The 19,752-nt window shown below is 47.5% G+C and overlaps 1 protein-coding gene across 7 annotated transcripts in view; it reads left to right on the forward strand.

Annotated features, from left to right (window-relative positions):
* The first annotated feature begins 17,707 nt into the window (after positions 1-17,707).
* SMARCAL1 (SWI/SNF related, matrix associated, actin dependent regulator of chromatin, subfamily a-like 1) overlaps positions 17,708-19,752 on the forward strand; it is a 42,481-nt gene continuing 40,436 nt past the window's right edge. For 6 of the 7 annotated variants that reach the window (XR_001413410.1, XR_001413411.1, XM_014954740.1 and 3 more), the window contains exons 1-2: positions 17,708-17,751; positions 18,657-19,599. Coding sequence is in view for 5 of the 7 variants with exons in the window: in XM_014954740.1 (XP_014810226.1) it covers positions 18,747-19,599 (853 nt within the window). In the remaining 2 variants the exon portion in view is untranslated. Of the gene's footprint in view, positions 17,752-18,114; positions 18,257-18,656; positions 19,600-19,752 lie in introns of those variants that run through there. The other variant, XM_014954739.1, reaches the window with a different exon arrangement.

Below are 19,752 nucleotides of genomic sequence, written 5' to 3' on the forward strand. Positions count from 1 at the left end.
CCACCACCGCCACCACCGCCACCGCCGGGCAGCCCCCGCGGAGCCCCGCAACCGGCCCTGCCCAGCCCCGGCACCGCAGGAGGAGGCCCCGCCGCCTCGGCAGCTCCGGCGTCTTTCCAGGCTGCTTTATCGCCTCCCCACCCTTATTCCTATCGAAATCGGGAAACTTTTCGGGGGCAGGTGGCAGCGATCGAGCGCTGGGGGATTCCTCGGGCGACGGTGCCTGCTTTACAGGTTCCCAGCAGGAAGCCAAGCCCCACTATCAAACTTTTCCCTAGCAGATTAATTAGCTGGAGAGGATTTCATGGTTTAATAGCTATGATAATCAATATTTTTTCATTTCGCTCCAGCGGCGTTTGCTCACTGATAGATTTGTTTTGTTTCAGCAGCATGTATTTCAGTAGAAATATGGGCTCCTTGTAGCCCAGTGAAGGGTAAATATGACTGAACGCTATTGCTTAATTAGAGATTTGCTGAGAGTAACCAATGACAGTCAAAGCTGGTAGCTTTTACGCTCTTCAACCTATTTGAAAATTTTAAGTAGCAGCTGCTGGAGACCATTAGCTTTTCTCTGCAAACATCAGCACAGGTGGCTTTCTCTACATTGTCCTGCTATATGTGTCCATGCAGCCCCATCCAGCCTCCAAATACAGGGGGAAAGTTAGGTCCCCACTGGGACTTTGTCCTTGCCATCCCAGCTGGAACAGCTGACAAATGTTCTGGGTTCGATGTGGACCAAAAGTATTAATGATACAGATGATCTGAAGGCTTCTAGTCTATTCAGCGTCAGTGGAATGTCTCAGCCCAGGGAGCAGTGAACATCCACCAGATGGGACACACCTTTCAGTGACATAGAGCTGGGCCTGAGTCTGACATCACGTCAACACCACTGAAATTTCAGGCTCCTTAATTTTGTTTCTCCACAGGGTTTCCTCAAACTCCTTCTTCAACGAGATATAGCATACACCAGTGCCCAGGCTGGGTTCTGTAGCTGGTCTGTGCATGGGGTCTTCGTTGGCAGTGACCCAACAGTTTCAGAAGATAGAACCTTACATCACTCAAAAGTTGTGCTGGGCCCTAGACAACGATTTGAAATTGTTTCCCTTAGAATGAGACGTGACATGCATAAACCACTGTGCCATGATCAGCAGAGGAATCTATGTTGTTGCCTAATTAAAATGGGAGCAAAACTGATTATTCGCTACAGGAAAATGAAACCAGCACATGCAATTAATTTCCAGCAAATAAATTACACATTGGGATGTTCTAAAGGTAAAACATTCATCACTGCAGCCTGCCATTTCTCAGAAAAGCTGGGCAGATTTGCCAGTGTGGCTCTCTACAACATATTTCAGGCTTCTCAGAATTCTCACATGTGTCTAATGGGGTCATTAGAGAAATAATAACGGAAAGAACATTTTAGGGACTTCCTGAGCATGAGACAGGCTGGCTAGAGGCAGAGTTTCTGTGCCCATGCTCCAGGATGGCTTTCCACCACTCCCTGCTTTTTATTGCCCTCATCTTATTGTCTTGATGTCGCCAACATTTTCAGAATGGTTCCATCAATAACAGAATTGGAGAAAAATATATTGTTGTCATCCTTTGCTTGTGTAAAGCATCTTTCATCCTTCCCCCCTGCCCATGTCTGGTTTTACAGAAAGGATATGCTCAGGGTAGAGGAGATCTTTGTACTATACTCTGGGTTTTAATGTACGGGCTGTGTGCCCAGAGAATTGAATGGCTGATAAATGTGACAAAATAAATAAAACAAATAATAAATCGGAGGTGCTCCATATGCTTCCCAGAGGTGAGTGGTGATTATTCCTCTTTTGGTGTAAATAGGACAGCAGCCAATGTTTTCACGCTTGGATGCTGCATTCAGGTCCCTTGGTAGGGATCAAGGTGCCTGCCTTAAAATGCTCACACTGGAAAGAGTGGGCCCAAGACACTTTGGTGAGATTCCAACGAGAGTAGGGGGCTGTCAGGAGGCCAATGCAGCCTTCCTAACTTTGCTCCACGGGAAGCAACGTGCAGCAAATGATGGGCAACACCTTCTCCTTTTGAAGAAATGCCTGTCTCTGGGAGTTACGAAGCTGTGTCTCTTGAGCCCACTAATGGTCACGAGGTTAACATAGGGAGGAAACATACAGGTGGCATCAGCTCTGGCACACACTACCCTTGCCCTCCTCAAGTACAGGAAGAAAAATACATGGATCCATCAGCTGTGAGTGGAGATCTGGTTCCTCTTGATTGGTTGCACCTGAGATACTGACTGGGAAATCAGAAGAGGAGACGCCCAGGCATCTCTGTGCAGAACCTGTTTGTTACAGATCCTGCATAAGGATGGACTGAGGTGTCGGGCTGCAGGTTGGACTCATGGCAGATACTCTAACTCTGGTCTTCTAGAGCAGAGTGTGGGCCTATTGGCCCTTACCTACCACCTCAGCAAGGAGGAAAACAGTATTGCTGTTTATGTGCCTCCTCTTCACCTCTCTGTACAAGCCATCGCTCAGCACAGAGGGGGTGGAGGAGGCAAGAAAGAGGGTGGCTGGAGATGCAGTGATGCTTGAGCTGCCTATGGGATGGTCTGATATAAAATCATATCAGAATTATTATTTTTTTTTTTAAATGTTGTTAGGTCAGAGATTTTTAAAATGGCAGAGACAGTAAGAAGGCAAACGCAAGCAGGAAAGCGCTGCGAGGACTGCAGCCGAACAGCCTGAACACAGCACACCGGGCACTGTGCACCAGTATGTGAGAGACAGACAATATAAATGCTGATGTGGACAGCCAGGATCAGAGCGCCAGAAAGCTGCCAGAGAAACATCCCTTTGTGTTTTCCATTTCTCAGGAAGTAAACAGTTACCTAATCCCATTTTCATGCCCACCTACTCGGTCAATAGCTGCACTGTGCCTCCTGCTCCACTTACAGCTCCTTAATGGTGCAGAGGAGCTTTGATTGCCGTGGCGTGGGCCCCATCCCTCTGGCAAACCATTACTTAAGTCCAATCCGTCGAAGGTTCCTACTGCTCTCTCAGTGATGGGGAGCTGCTCATCAGCTGAGTACCCTCTGATTGCTTGTCACAGCCAGACTTCCTGGTTCTTTTCCCCGGATGGAGATAGTAAATAAATCTCAAGTGATGTAATTACCATAACTCAGTTGACGAAGCTTGTGGGCAGACACAGTCAGGGGCTGGAGGGAGCTTGATCACATTTTCTTTGGTCTTTCTTTCTTTCTGGGCAGTTGCAAATGTGCCGATGCAAAGGATGCTGCTGCTGGGCTCAGCAGGTGGGGATTATGCATCTTACAAGCATCCAGAAATAATCCATGTATTGATTGGAATGATCTTCTCAGGGACATCAGAAATAATTTCCAGAGTGCTGTGCCTTGGTATCTCTGCTGCTTTGGGCTGCAGCAAAAAACATGGTACTCTGCACACAGGGACTCCCTGTGCTTCCTCCCCAAGCAGGGACTGAACTTCCACTCACTCTCTTCCCGCAAGGATCAGGGTCTGCCTCTGAGCTGATACACAGCAAATTTTTCTGCTTCCATGGCAGCTTGTTCTCTGCTAAGTGAAGAGATGGAATTATTCTTTTTTGAAAAACCAGACAGGTCCCGTAACACGAGCCCAAGCAAAGAACTACAACTGCATGTATTTTTCCTTGGGTTTAGGAAGAAACCAGGGTCTTTGTTCTATTGAGCTTTCTCTACAAGCAGTCTTGAGGCCATACTCTGGAGGAGTATGTGAGAGAGACGATACAATTGCTGATGAGGACAGCCCCCCCCTTTCCTCCTTTAGGATTTCGATTTCAAATTCAAACTTGCAAAGCCACAGCACTCTTCTTCTGGACTAGACAACCCCAAACATAGAGCTTGCCTGGTAACAAGTCCTACACTAACTCCTACAAACGGAATTCCTTGTCCCCTTGGGTGACTAGTCAGAACTGTGACTTGAATAGAGCAGCTGCAATAGATGGTGCATTTCAGGATATCTTCAGAAGGCATTTAGCCAAACGCTGAGTGGTTTTAACTATCCAGGAATGCAGTAACTGTAATAAAATCCCAAACTTAAAAGGACCCAGAATTTAGACATTAAAAAAAAGAGAAAGTATATAATCACAGGTCCCCTGGATATTTCCACTACTCTCCTGAGTCAAGTCAAATTTGTTTCAAGTCTCTAATTGCATTCTCAGCTGTATGTTATTTTCGTGACATGCAACAGTCCTAGAACTACCTCTCCCTCATTTGACATGGGATCTAGAGAAAACAATGTTATTAAACAAGCTCATTAGAGGACGATCCTAAGAGATATGCCATGCTCTCCAAATCAAGGTGAACTGAGAGGATCTAGCATGTCATCAGGCATTTGCTTCGCTACCAGGATTCATGATCAGACACAGTAACACTGAGGATATTCCTCTTAGGTCCATCATGACTGTACTGTGGCACAGCACTGCCATACTCAGCTTAAGAAAACAGAAGCAACTCTGTATGGGAAGATTGAATGTCTGTCCTCAGGAGGAGCATCTGTGGCACAAAGGGGTCAAGTGTGGTGATGTGCCAGGATGTCCAGGAGATGAATCCTGTGAATCCTCTGCCAAGCTGAGATCCCTCTTGAACTACAGCTCTGCTTCAGTGTAATCAACAGCTTGAACATTTCAGACTGTTTCCCCAAATTCTTACAAATCCGTATCTTAGGATTTAACATCTTAGGCTGCCCAGATAACTTCCTCAGCTGCAGCAGCTTGTTTCTGGATCAGCAGGCAAATATACACATGCTGCATAAGTACAATGCAGGCAGTGAAGCCACTTAAAAGCCAGATAATCTTCCAGACGTGAGGAGAAGACCATTTTAGGTGTCTCCTAAGTGACCCTCATTGCATATACTGGGTCTTGAGAAGGCAGGGGACACTGGAGGTCAGAGAAAGGCACGTAGTGAAGAACATTGTGGGAGGACATCCTAGTTTTACCCTGTGCTAAAGAAGCATCCACCACGTGCACCAGCTCCACATCATTTTCACAGCAGGAGCAGTCACTAGGTTTCCAGATCTGCCCGGAAATGTCAGGTACAAAACACTGGGACAACCCACAGCCTGTTAAGATGCCATGTTGCCTCTCTCCCTTGCCCTGAATGTGCTCCAATGCACATCAGAAACACAGGAAGGCTCCCAATTGTCGCAAATAAGTGTGCGAAGACTTCACTGGCAGGTATCACTCTCCCCGGTGACTTCTCTCCACACTTTTCCACAAAGGACAAACACAGTATCTGACGATGAAAGAACTGAGGTCTCCATCAAGAAGAGATAAGAGGATAAGTGTGGATTTAAAGGCAGGGCTGTTGGAGATGGAGTGCTGCTGGCGATGAAAGCAGAGAGGAATGGAAGAGCAACGAGTGGGGAAAGTTAATGGATTTACACCATTGGAAACAGAAGTTGATTTTTGACTCTTGCACCCCTAAGAAGGGTCCCCAAACAGTATATCAGTATCCTGAAAGGGAAGTTTTGGCCTTGCATATGGCCCAGACACAGCATTTAAAGGCAGTTTGAGCATGGCATTGACACAGTCTCCCAGGGCCTCAGGAGCATGTGAAATGAGAGACTGTTACGTCCAAGTGATGGCCTAGATCTACCGTTGCCTAACAGACTTCATGTTAATTAAAGGGAGATTTCAAAACCATATACATTTTCCTGGCGAGATAATTAATTGATGTAGAAGTTTATGTAGTTAAAGGGTTTTGTAATTACATTTTATGGTGGGGGGAGTGTTTTAGGGATGAATGCTGCCAGGTGCCAAACGCCTCCACGGAGGTGCTCAGCAGCTGGGTTTCCCAGTGGGCTGAACCCTCCCTGCTGATGAGCTGCAAACCCCATCTGGTCATTGGGGTCACGCAGCTCTTAATGACTTAGCCCCACTAGACTGAAGCATTCAGTCGCACAGGTCACAGAAGGAAACCCTCAAAAGCTCTTGCTTCTGAGCCAGTGTCTGCGTGTAGGCAGCAATTCCCTGCTGTTGAAGGGGCTTTTCCTTCCTAACAGATTTTAGCTCTCTCTGTTGCTGGTTTTTTAACCTTCAGGTCAGATGCAGATGACTGTGGCAATGGGCTCGCTCCGCTACCAGCCCTTGACACTAACTTTCTCTGGATCTTCCTCCCAGAAAAACATTTGGTCTCATTCAAGAAGAGGGGGAAAACACAAGCCGTTAACCCCAGGAACCACTTCCCTGTGTCACCCCCAAACTCACTGCCCTGTAAGGGCATGAGTAAACTCCTGGCTCTGAAAACACATACGCTAGGTAGGAAGAGCTACAAGCCCTTTGATTTGCACAGGGAAACCAAGGCACAGGCAGGCGAAATCCCTCATCCGAGTCAGCAGTGAAGCGCTACACGGGGACCTATTTCACCTCATAGCAAGACTCTCTTCTGAGAGCAATTTGCACGTCCTTGTGTGATGTGCAAATAAGCACACACACAAGATATATCTCTTTCCCCCCCCCTCTCTTTACGACTGAATAATCACACAATCTTTGTTCCATGGAAGTTTGACTGCTGCTGTTTATTGCCCCCTGGAAATGGGATGACAACAGCCCACGGCTCCTTCACAGCAACTCACAAAGGTCTCCTGAGCAGAGAATTACGCCTGTTGGAGGCAATAAACAGCAGGAATGGCAGAGTGACTAAGCACCAAAGATTCTGCATTTGTGTAGAAACTAGCAGCGAGGAGGAAAGGATGCCCTGGAGGATAGATAGTGCCTTAGGAAAAAAGTTTCCAGCACGTTCTGAAAAGGAAGGTTTCCACGCAGAAGACACAGGCCAAATTTGAACCTCATCCCACCCCTGAACCTGCCTGCAGTCCTGGGCAAGGCCCCCATGCCAGGCACGGAGGCCAGAAGAATCGGCAGCATGGTGCTCTGGCTCCTTCCCATCTACCCCTGGAAAAGCAAGGATGGTATTCAAGCCCACAGTGGCCCCACCAGAGGAGCTGTTTCCCCTGCTCCCAACCATCACATTATGATGTTGAGGAGCTGCTGCTGACATATGCTAAATCAAGTCCATGGCTAGCAATCTGGTCATCCAGACAAAGGGCAGAGAGGGCAGACAGATGATGTCGTCCTTGGGACATTGCTTTTTCAGTTACATGCTGGCACTACACAGAGGGGAAGAGCCTCCTCTGGGCACAGACAAGCTTACTGGAAAACTGAAAAATTTCAGGAGAATTAGCCCAGAGTACCCGGTCATGCCCTCCCTGATGTGGTTTGGGTGCATGATATCAGGGGAGCTTGCAGAGGGAGATGGTGCCCCTTCTGTCTGAAGCCATCATGTGTTGGGGCTCTGCTGCTGAGATCACCCCTGCCCTGCTCTGATGCCCTTTGGGGAGTCCTCATTTGGGCAGATAGAGATCAAAAACATGAGGGATCTCAGCGCAGGAACTGCCCACCCGGTTTCTTTCCTCTGAGGCAGAGCTGCTCATGCGGTGGCATTGGCAATATGTGCTCCCACGAAATTGCTGTCCTAACAAAATCCTGATGTACACAGGAACAAAAATTAATTTCCTTTTGTTCTGTTTTCTGACCACCCCCTTCCTACATTTGTCTTTTTGATTCATTTTTATGTTCAGTGGTATAAATTTTCTGGGTCAGTGCTAAGTCCCTTGGTTGTGTGATCTTTACATACCAGCAGACATATGCAGAGAGATGAGATGAGACCAAGTGCAAACCAATCCATCCTACTGACACTTTTATTTATCTATTTTCTTTCCCCATCTGCCACTGCTCAACTCCCTGTGTGTGTGTGAGGGATGGGGAAACTGGTAGAGCCACTGAAGATCTCTCCACCTGCAATTGTAGCTCTCCCATTTGCTTCCTACCACCCTGCTACCCATCCCTCCTCTGGTCACCTCATGATGCCTCCAACCCTTTTCTCCTGTTCTCCTTTGCGCAAAAAAACCCCTAATGTATAAAATAAAAATAATGAAGGGGTTTTTAGTGCTGATGCAAGATGCCAGGGTGACAATCAGGAAGCTGAAGCCATCTGCCAAGCCCAGACTAAGCACCAGTGGCAAAGTTGCCCTGCTGCCGGGTAGCGAAAGGCACCAGCGTCCACAGCCTGAGCTGAGCTCTGTGGCTGAAAGCAGAGACAGATGCACGTCGTCTGTGGATCAGACATGGAGGGGGACTCTTAACACACACTGACTATTAATATTTCATGCTTTTGACATCCAGCAACCACACTGAGAGGAGAGACAGGAATTTGTTCTTCTGGGTTTGCATTTAACCATGCCCTTCCCACTGAATGTGTAAGTCAAGGCTAATCATGGCACACGGTGGAGTTCTTTGCTCATTAGGGTCAAGACCCAGATTTTTTAATTTAGTCAACAATTTCTACTCTATGGTGACCCGAGATGGTTCTGAACCATTAACTACAAGCAAAGAAAGGTCCAGTGGCTGTTAAGTCTCTCACCTATTAAATCACTCAGATAATCTCCATCTAGAGTATTTAACTTTCCAGCAATCCTGTTTCCTCTTCTAGGAACTAACCCTCAAGAACTCATGACCCACCAGGTATTTGCAAAGTGGCATGAATTCAAAATGCACTTCTTTTATAGCAGTGGTATTATCACACAGTGAGCGTGTTCCTGGAATGAGCATTGCTTAGGAGTTGTCAATACTTTAATCTGATTTATACAAGCTGTGTTCTCTCTGACTCTCTCTCTTTTCCCTCAAATAAACACTAATAAGTTCTCAACCTGGACAAATCCCAGGTAGTGGGATCAGTACCTGGCAATATATCAGCTTTGTTGCTGAAATTGGGGATGAAGCAGGGACAACTGAACATGTTTCTCCCATTTGTTTTTAATTCTGCTTGCAAATAGCTTGGTGCCTGTCTGAAATATGACTGCCCTATAGGAATACACTTCATTTCTTATATTGCTCTGCGCCAATTAAGTAATTAATGAAAGTCTGGAAAATCTATAAAAAAAGTTGGTTGCATCCAGAGGGAACATTAATATCACATGGTGTCACAACCATGAATAAAACCTGACAGCGTGTGCAAATTCAGAGGGAACTACCTGTTCTGTTGTTAAGAGATCAAGTTCAGGCTGCATCAAATTATTTTCAAGACCTGGTCTTTAACTTGTCTGTGGACTGGAAAATATTTGCAGGGCATGCAGGGGTTAGTCTTTGTCCTCCAGGACTCAGTTGTCACTTTACAACCATATGATGTATTAGACATTGCTAGACATGAATGTCACTGCTTTCAGCCTCATATTCTGCCAGCATGATATTGTGCCGTGATGCAGTCACAGTCAGCATCTTGATTTGATCTGTGCATTGCTTCACAATTCGCTCCAGGAGGGCTTAGGGTCCAATTCTGCAAACAGCTCTGCAAATGAGAAAAGTCAGCCCTCACCACTGCTTTACAGATCTGAGCCCTTCGCATCTGGCAAGTAGCATTCTCAGAGCACGGGGCAGCACCACTCATCCTGGGAAAACTGGATGGAAATGATGGCCATTTCCAAACTTTACTTGACTTCAGAGACAATGCTTGATTTCTCTGCGTTACAGTGAATCCAGATGGACAACAGGGAAAGAGACAAGAGACTTGCTGAAAACCCAGCTGCTGCTTCTGAGCTTGGATTTTCCAGGCCAATACATTTCAAAATTTTCTCCATCGATAGAGAGAAGGGAAAACCTCACCCTTCCTCATTCACTTTTAAATCTAGCTCCTGCAAGATAACTGTAAAAGGAATTTGTTGCCTGTTAAAAGAGGAGACCCACTCCCACGCCATACTTTTGCACTGCCTTTTGATTCACAGCTGCCCCATGGCAATGAGCAAAGCTTCATCACCATCCCTCTAGACGGTGTTAGCAGGGTCTAAATAGCAAAGGTGGGTTTTGTAGCATGGACATCTGTTTTCTAGGACCTGGATCAAGAATCATAAGCTCATTTCACATACACCAGTGAACAGTTGTCAGAGAGGAACAGCTTTCAGCCCTTATCAACCTGAACTAAATGCGGGCCAGGAAGTTACTGACAGGAGATTCCCAATTCAATGACTCCTGAAGCGGTTCTGTCCTCAGCAATAGCAGCACAATCTCAGATTAATACATTAAATAATTAATCCAGAAAATTATCAGCAAAAATATATATACTTGCATATGCACAAATATGTATACATGTACAAACTCAATGTGTGTACTGTGTGTGTATGTGTGCATCTTCGCATGACAGAAGATCCAATCAGACCACTCTTATACTTTTCTCCTTTCCTAATAGAATCAATGAATCATAGAATGGTTAGAGTTGGAAGGGACCTTAAAGATCATCAAGTTCCAACACCCCTGCCATGGGCAGGGACACCTCCCATTAGACCAGGTTGCTCAAAGCCCCATCCAGCCTGGCCTTGAACACCTCCAGGGATGGGGCATCCACAACCTCCCTGGGCAACCTGTTCCAGTGCCTCACCACCCTCACTGTAAAGAATTTATTTCTGGTATCTAATCTAAATCTCCCCTCTTCCAATTTAAAACCGTTAACCCTTGTCCTGTCACTACACTTCCTGACAAAGAGTCCCTCTCCAGCTCTCCTGTAGGTTCCCTTCAGATAGTGGTAAGTATAAAGATCTATGGAGCAACCACTGAATCTGAAAGATGGAAAATGTCGAATCAACCATCAAGAATAACTGTTGTTAGTACATATGATCAGCAAGTGAAACATATTGCCTCAAGGTATCACCCAGGATCAAACTGTGCATTTTATAGTGGAGAGCTATGTGATAATCCGATGATCTATCACCTAAACCATGGATCTGCTCTGTGGTACAGACAAAAGAAAGGATACAGTGGACAGGCACGCTGAATGGCCTGAGTAGTTCCTTTGTTCTTGTATAATGAAACTAAATCTCATAATCTGTTATTGTTGTAACTCTTGTGTTTTGTAATCCTTTTTACTGGACAGAAATATTCCAAACAACACTAGTTTCTCCAGTCCCAGAAGTTACAACTGAGCTTAGACAAACTTTTGCAGCCCTTAAACCATGACATGAGCAAACTTTCCCAGGACCTTTCATCAACCTTTCTCAGGGTGAGGTAAGACCTGTGCTCACGATGTTACACAAAACTGGTTTCATAGATCAAATGTGATATTGTAATTGAATCTGGACATATTCCACTGCATGACAAACACTAAAACTGCTGCTTGTTTTACAGCATATAAAGTCTATGTTTAGTTATAGCCCTACTGGGAAAAGGAAAACTCTTTTTATTCACCTGTAAAGAACCCTGCATGCCTGTGCCACCATAGGAATAAAAAAATATTAATTGCACTACCTGTCCCTTGAGCTATTCATGCCACTTCCTTCTTCCCCACCACCCTATATTAAGCCTTTTGAAGCTGAAAGTGGTAGTAAATCCTTCTAAATGCCAGAGGACCATTTTGCTAAAACATTATCCATCTTAACATCATGTCAGATTTCTGAATGAGAATGACTTCTTCGGTGGGAACAGGACTATAACTTATACTGCTTCTCATTTCCTGAAGCACTGGAATTGTGCTGCTCCCTAATGTTGTTTTATTAAGATGCGATTTGTCATCATATAGCTGAAAACAAGATAAAATGCAGGCTAATTAAATTCCTTATTTAACTTGATGAGCATCTGCTTTCTGTAGTCACATTCTTTTAAACAGAACCTTTGTAGCTGTTTCTCAGGATCTGGCTATCACGATTTTTACTGTGATCTAAATGGGGAAATACCCCCCCTCCACCCCAAATAAATAAAGTGTGTGCATTCCCATTGCCTATGACTCTTGTTATTTACAATGAGAGCCGTATAGCACCACCCAGGCAGGCTGCAGCAGCGCCTTGTGAGGATGCTGCCCTGACACTTCAAGAGCACTCCCCGTTGTGGAATAATTGCTATCCCAAGGAGCCCAGTGGAATTCACTGAGACAAGCTGGTAGCAAAATCCTGCAGCTGACAGCAAGTGTCTTCTAGATCAGGCTGCTATACAAAATATAACAAACAAATCACCTTCTGACTCCCCCCTTCTGTAGCAGATGAGAGTCCCAACATACAGGAAAACCAAGAAGGAGGAGGTTTAACAAGCTTAAGCACACACTTCAAGTTAAACGTGTGCTCAAATGTGCTGTTTGCCAAGGCCAGATTCTGGCTCGCTTTCCATGCACTGCGTTCACGGAGGTTTCAAAGATGAGAGTAACCTTCCTGCATCCTTGGATGAGTGAAGAGTGAGGCAGAGAAGAGTCCTGGGCTAAGTCCATGTTCCTAAATAAAGGACTTGTCTTATGCTCCTCTTGTCTAAGTCACAGCAGAGGATGGCAAACAGTTGTATCAGAACCCACTGTAAGCTCACAGCTTACAGGAAAGCCTTGGGCATGCCACAACCCTTGGGCTGTTTCTTGGAAAACCCCTTGGCATCAGCCTTTGTGTCCCACGGAAGTTCAGAGCTGCTCCACCAGCTCCTCTTGGTCTGGAGTATGCTTTGAGATCCTCCAAGGAGAGCTACGGCTCCTGTGCAAGGGCAGAGGACCATTAATATTACATTTGTGGTTAATTATTTAGCATCAGTGACCTCTGATGCTCTTGCTTAAAGGATTTCTCCATATCTCTGGGTCTCTCACACACCAGGAAAAGAAAGGGCAGAGAACCATGGCTGGCTTTAATGAACAGGATCTCAAAAGTTGGCTTCACATCAACACTAAGGCCATAGGATTAGCTGTTTATTCCGAGTTTGAAAATCAGGCCAGTAATTTAAGCTCCAGAATAGAACTTGGAATGCAACTTTGGTTTGTTTACCCTGGTTTCCTAAGGAAATAAAGGTTATGCAGTTAAATTCTCTGCTTGTGCACACAAGCTTTTCCTTCTAACTTTATACCCTTCTGCCAGTTCAGCCATGCTTAAAGTTCTGTTCAGCATCTGGACAAAAAAAACCAGTTGTGTGGAGTAGAGGGATGTGCTCTGCCCTGAACTCCAGCATATTATAAGACATTGGAGAGGCCCCATTGCTCGTGCCCTCATCCCAGCTGGATCACAGCTCACCTTGTGTTAAATGCTGGCAACACAGAAGCTTTGGAAACACTGTTTGCCTCTCAATGTAGGCAAACTGTTGTGTTGTGTTTTTTTTTTTTTTTTTTCTCCAGTTCAGCCATGCTTAAAGTTCTGTTCAGCATCTGGACAAAAAAAACCAGTTGTGTGGAGTAGAGGGATGTGCTCTGCCCTGAACTCCAGCATATTATAAGACATTGGAGAGGCCCCATTGCTCGTGCCCTCATCCCAGCTGGATCACAGCTCACCTTGTGTTAAATGCTGGCAACACAGAAGCTTTGGAAACACTGTTTGCCTCTCAATGTAGGCAAACTGTTGTGTTGTTTTTTTTTTTTTTTTTTTTCCTCTCTTTTAAATCTTTGTTCTGGGTGCCAATGAACTGCCCCCCACACCTGGGCTGCATCGCATAAAAGATCAAGAGTGGGCTCAGCCTTGCAGCAGCCCCGTGAGCCTGGCAGCAGCCTGGCAGCGACGGGGAGGCCATGTGCTGTGCAGACCATTGCTCTGGACTGGAGCTGTGGAGGGGAACCCAGCCAAGAAGGACAGAAGGCAGAAAAGAGACCCTGCAATCTGTTGGAGGGGTTGTACTATAAACAAGAGCAGGAAGGCTTCAGCGTGCCAGGGAAGAACAAGCTGTGTAGATAAGAGAGGCTGCTTCAAAAGAATGGAGGGTGACTAATTTTCCTTGCACCGGGTGGCCAAAGAGCAGGGAAAAAGAAGTGGTCTTCACTGAGCTGGCGGTCAGAGGAGGGGAGCAACCTTCTCATGCTAGAAAAGCTCACAGAAAAGCCTCTGCGGGTCCTCTTTCATCAGGGTTTCAAGGGCAGCTGGATTCAGCAAACTCCAAATTTTGTCTTTGGTGTTTTAAGGTGTTCGGGGAAAGGGCCTGATGCAGAGCCAGTCTGTGGTAGTAGCTGGGCTGTCAAACGGGCCAGCAGGCTACGGTCCCCGATGTGCCCTGATGGCACAGGGAAAACAGAGGGGATTAACAGCTCTCTAACAAAAGAAATTTGGGGAGAACAGGTACAAGGGGGGATGCAGGGTCAGCTACTGTGACAAGGTCCAGTTCCAAACCCAAGCACACCCTGGCCCTTCTGAGCCTATGGCTCTGGTTCCCTGTTAGGGAGCTTATACCCCACTCAGGACCCCAAACCAAAGCAGAGGAAGCACAACACTGCGTCCCAGAGAGGACAGGTCCTCTACAAAGTATTCAGACGAGACCAGAGCAGCCCACACAAAAGGGTTTCCTTAACTAGAAGAGGCTCTGCCAGTCCAGGGGGCTTTCTCTGACTCTCCTGCCCCAAGACTGTCCCTGAAGAGCCAACCTGCATGTCCCCAATCCAGCCACTTGACTGGTTTTAGCTGAGAAGGAACTGATAAGGCTCATGAGCGTGGAATTAATTTATTTTAGAAGGTGCAACTGCAGGTTCTCCATAGCTGGTCAAAGACTGGCACGTTTGGGCACTGGTAATGGTGTCTCTGATCTCGGAGTGGGCTACCAAACCCCTCCAAGAAGCTGGGGCATCTGAGAGCTGTTAGCCTGGGCTGATTTCCACTTGTCTGCTGGATGGCCTCGCTACACACAGTAGCTCTGCATGCAGTTCAGCCCCAGCAGAGAGTTCAGGCTGGCCACACACCCAGGATGAAGGCAGCCAGGGCCAGCTCTGTCCATGTGGAGAACCAAAAAAGGTGTGCTGGCAAGGTGGCAGAGTGAGGTGTATACATTCAGCATGACAGCAGCAGGACCTTGTAAGAGCAGCTCAGAGGAGAAGCCGAGAGAATCCAGAACAGCTCTGGGGTCTTGGGTTGGTTGCTTGCATTTCAGATATTAGCTGCTGCTTATATAAGATGTACGATGCGTGGCCAGGCAGTCCTGTCCTCATTTGGGAGCCAGCAGTCAGGACCAGGCCAGCCCATGACAGGATGTTTAGAGCACAATCCAAGTGATGGAAAGATCCTCATAAGAACAGCGCTGAGAACCCCATTTCCTTATGTTTTTCCACCGATGGGACCATGTCTTTGGAACTGGGTGAACCATTTCCTCCTTGGGAAGCTGGGGTGTGCTAACCCCCCCTCCCAAGTCCTCCCATTATTTCTGTACTGCATCTTTGTTCCCTGACCCAGTATGTGGAGAGTGAGTCCAAGCCACTGCTGGAAGCATGTTCCGACTGAAAGGACACCTGGAGTGCTACCAGCAAACTGCTCGCAAACGGCCTCTCATTTTGTAGGTCTGTTCTCTGCATGGCTGGGCTGTTCCTCGTGCCTTGCTGAAGTTGTGCCATATGGAGCAAATGCTTCAACGTCTGTCTGTGTGTCTGCCTGACCGCGCAACCCAAGAGCTCTCTGCAAACAACACTCCACTGTCATCCTTTTCATGAGCTGGGGACTGTCCCCGATAGGGGCTTTTCTCCACTTTTTCCAAGTTTGTCTTCCTCTCCCCCCCCTCCCCAGATCTCCCAAAGCATAGGGAGCCATCACCAGAGACCTGGAACTGGAGACCTGCTGCTGTCATGGGGAGAAGGTGGCTGGAAGCAGTTGCAGGGTTATGCTCTGAGTGTTTTCGCTCTCTCTCTTCCATATGGGACACTGGGATCTGGTTTGGCTTTAGGCAGTTAAAAGTGTGGCAAGAAGGAGGAAAAAAAAGGTCCCTCATCCATTCCTTTCTCTCTCTGCTGTGTAGCCAGCTGGATGCTGCTGGCTTGCAGAGGAAGAAAGGGCAATGGCAGAGGAGACCACAGGGCTGAGCCACCTTTCCTACCAAAACCACTCTGAAGTGGGGGCGCCTGGAAGCTGGAAAAAAAGGTTTGGCTTTTACTCTTTTTCTTAAGAGAAGCTGGGACAAAACCTTGGACCTGGACCCCTCCTCAGGCCTGTGGTTTTCTTTAAAAGCGGCGTGTTTGCGAGCCCCTGCGGGCACGTGGCGTGCCCAGGTCTGTGCGTGTGCAATTCCCAGGCGAGTAACAGCACTCCCAGGGTTGTGCTGTGTGTCAAGTCGCACCTCGCTCTTGCTGCCTGCCTTGTTTTTCTCGGGCTGACGAGCTCCTGACTAATGGCAGTCACTGCTGCTTAATCAGGAAGCAATTTAAGGATAACCTTTTCTAATTAACCAGCAGAGAGAAGAATGAATAAACTGTGAAACAGCCAGCTGGCTTTGGTATCCCCAGCCAAAGGGTCTGTCAGGTGGGAGAAAATGGCATCTGGGGACAGGGAAGGTGGCTCCAGACCTGCCACTGGGCAGGGTAGTGGAAGTCAGAGATGGGAGGGGGTTATGGTGCTCCCCAGGGCCTTTTCTCTGCTTTCTGCTCAGATATTATCACTCTGGTCATGCTCATGGGGATCACAACTGTCCAGGAAGAGCAACTTGGTATGTATAAATCAAGCTCTATGTATAATTAAAACCCTGGGAGACCCTTTTATTCAGAACTTAGATGCAAATATGAGTAATTTCTTTATTATGAAGGTGTTCACAGGATCATAGAACAGTCCAGGTTGCAAGGGACCTCGAAAGATCATCTGGTGCAACCCTTTGTGGGAAACGGAGCCTAGATGAGATTATCTAACACTTTGTCCATTCGCGTCTTAAAAAACCCCAGTGATAAGGACCACACCATGTCCGTGGAGAGGTTGTTCCATCAATTATTTGTTCTCAACGTAAAAATATTCTTTCTTCCATCAAGTGCAACTTGTTGAACAGCATGGGGCCCAGCATTGATCCCTGAGGGACCCCACTTGTGACAGGCTGCCAGGCTGAGGAAAACCCACTGATCACTACCTTCTGCAAGTGCCTGTGAGCCGATTCCCCACGTGCCTCACAGACCACCCCTCCAGTCTGTGTCTGCCCAGTTTGTCCAGCGGGAGGGTGTGAGAAACAAGTGTCCAATGCTTTGCTGAAGTCCAGGTAAACAAGAGACAGAAAATGTTATATTGTTGTAGAGGGCAATCAGGTTAGTCTGGCATGATTTGCCTTTGGTGCTGGCTTTTCTGGATCACCTGATTCATTTGGTTTGTGACAGTTCCTAGGAGGACTCATTCTACTGCTTCCCAGGGCCTGGAGTAAGATTAATGGGCCTGTAGTTTCTTGGGTCTTCTTTGAAGCCCTTCTCGTAGACAGCTTTGACATCTACCCTCTTCCCGTCACCAGGGTTCAGCCCCTCATCTCCACTTTTCAAAGACTACAGACCTTGCACTAATGTCACTGCTCTTGATGCCCTGGGGTGGATTCCCTCCTCACTGCTGACAGCAGCGTTTTCATCCTTTCTCATGCATTGCCTCCATTTTTTATTCCCGACTCATAGACACTTATTTTAAATAAGTGACACACCTTGGTGTGCCAAGCCTCACACACCAGACGCTGCCGGTGAGGGAGCCCTGCCCCAGCACTGGGCACTGCCTGTGGCAAAGCCGTGAGCCCGCACCCCGCATGTGGGCCTGAGCCAAACCCTTGCGAGGGCGGCCTCCAGCCCGCCGCTTCCCACAGCGAAACCGCGCAGTGCTCTACGCCCCTAAGATGGCGCCGTGACCGGAAGACTACACTTCCCAGAGCGCCGAGCGCCCCGCGCGCCGGCATTTATTTCCCGGCATGCTGCGCGTCCCGGCCGCTTTGTGCCTCTGGGCCGTAGCGCGGGGTCTGCTGGGAGTTGTAGTCTGCGCCGCTGCGCGACCATCGGTGGCGCACTGGGCCTCTGCCCGCAGGTGGGTGTGCGGGCCTGTGGCGGGGGGACGGCGGCTGGGCCGGGGCTGAGCCCCGGGTGGGTTGCAGCGGAGCCCCCGGGAGGCGAGGAGGGACCGCAGCCTGGGCCCCTGTGGGGTGGCGGGTGGTCCCTGAGGATGGCGGGGGCCCCCAGCCTGTGGGGTGGGGGCCGGGCTCTCGGTGGAGTTTGGGACAGGGGAGTGTGGTGCCTGGGAGAGGAGCGGGGCAGGGAGTGAGCCTCGCCTCTTACAGGGTGGTGAGGAAAGTTGGTCTCTGAGCGCTGGTCTCTGACTGCTGGAGGAGATGGAGGCCAGCTCCTGGGAGATGCAGCAGGAGCCGGGTCCTCACTGCCGTCAGAAGATCCTTGACCTGTGAGTGGACCCTTCTGAAGGCAGGAGAGGACTCAGCCCTTTGGGGTTGAGTATGTATCTGCTACACGCTGTGAGATGCCCAGCAACTGGAAGGTGTCCAGAAAAGAGGGAGCGTTGTCCCATCTTTGCTCTTTAGGTACCACAGTTGTGAAACGCTTCCACACGTGACTGTATTGCTTTACCTGTGTTTGCCTTTACAGGGCTGGCTCTGCAGTGCAGGGCTTGGCTATTGTAGCAGTTCTGCTGGGTTTTGCAGAGGAGAGTGCTCAGAACTGTAGTGGAATGGGGGTTTTCACCTTTTTCTGTATGTTTTATCTATGTAAGCCTGGCATGCAAAGCCCCAGGAGTGGTTGTCAGTATCTGCTTGCTGATAATGGCTCAGCATTGGTCTGACAGCTTTGCTGTACTAGTAGGGTTTTGTGTAGCATCAGTTAACAGTAATACTCAGTCACCAATTACATTGAATTATCAATACAATAGCCATTTTAGGGGGGAACAGAGTTGAAACTTCCTGTCTCTTGCCTTTTTTTTTGTAGATCAGCCTTCATCACTGTAAAGAAGCAGGTGCCTCTCTGATTAATTCCCAATGCGGTTTTGATTCAGATTTGTTGTTTGAATTGTCGAAGATGGCATCAAGCCTTACAGAGGAACAAAAGAGAAGAATTGAAGAGAACCGCCAGAAGGCTTTGGCTAGGAGAGCAGAGAGGCTAGCAGCCCAGAGAGGTGGGCAGGTGGGGATCACTGGACCTCAGGTGAAAGAACAGAATCCAGGCAATCGGGGAAACTTGAAACAAGAAAACAATCATGTCAGGTTCATTAGCCAGCACCGACAGAATCCAAACAGTCCTGCGGAGCAAAAGAGCTATCTTCAGAAAGATTATAGTCATTACACTGCAAACCAACAGATGGCTGGTTCACATGGAGAGCAACAAAAGAATTGTTCAGTGGACTCGGAACAAGCGAGTGGCATTAAGCAGTTCCCTACAACGATCCCAAATTCTCTGAGTTATTCCCATAGACATTACTCGGATGCTGGTGGTCAGGAACATGGACAACAAGCTTTAATTAATCTTGGTACATTCCAGCAGCCCAAATGCTACCCAGCTTTCAAAAACCCTACAGAACCATCTCATCCTAGATTAATTGGTAATGGGCACCCTGACGGTACTAAAAATTTACAAAGTCAGAACAAATCTTCCATAAAATATGTTCCACCATCAAGCAGCGCTACCCTGGGTGATTCAGAAATGCTGATAAACACAAGCAGACCAATGGAAAGAGAGGGGGGAGGTGGTGGGATGCAGAAGCTGACCAGCTGTGCTGGTGCAGGCTCTACATTTGAATCTGCCTCTTGCAAGAAAGCAAATAATGTTACACAAGGAAAATGCGTGAAATACGGGGAAGACCGGTTCCAGGTTGAAATAGGGTATAATGCTGAGCTTATTGCTATATTTAAGAAGATGCCAAGTAAAAGCTATGGTAAGAACTGATTGTTTGCTTATCTCTTTTATGTTAGATCTAAGTTTCAGCCTCTGCTGGAACTGTAGTTGCTATATGGTCTTAGCAGGACAGCTATGGCTGGGATGGAATATGTGGTATTAATGGGGGATTGGAAACGTAAAGACAGATGAA

This window comes from Calidris pugnax, unplaced genomic scaffold (assembly GCF_001431845.1).
Source record: "Calidris pugnax isolate Ruff unplaced genomic scaffold, ASM143184v1 scaffold103, whole genome shotgun sequence".
Taxonomy (NCBI): Eukaryota; Metazoa; Chordata; class Aves; order Charadriiformes; family Scolopacidae; genus Calidris; species Calidris pugnax.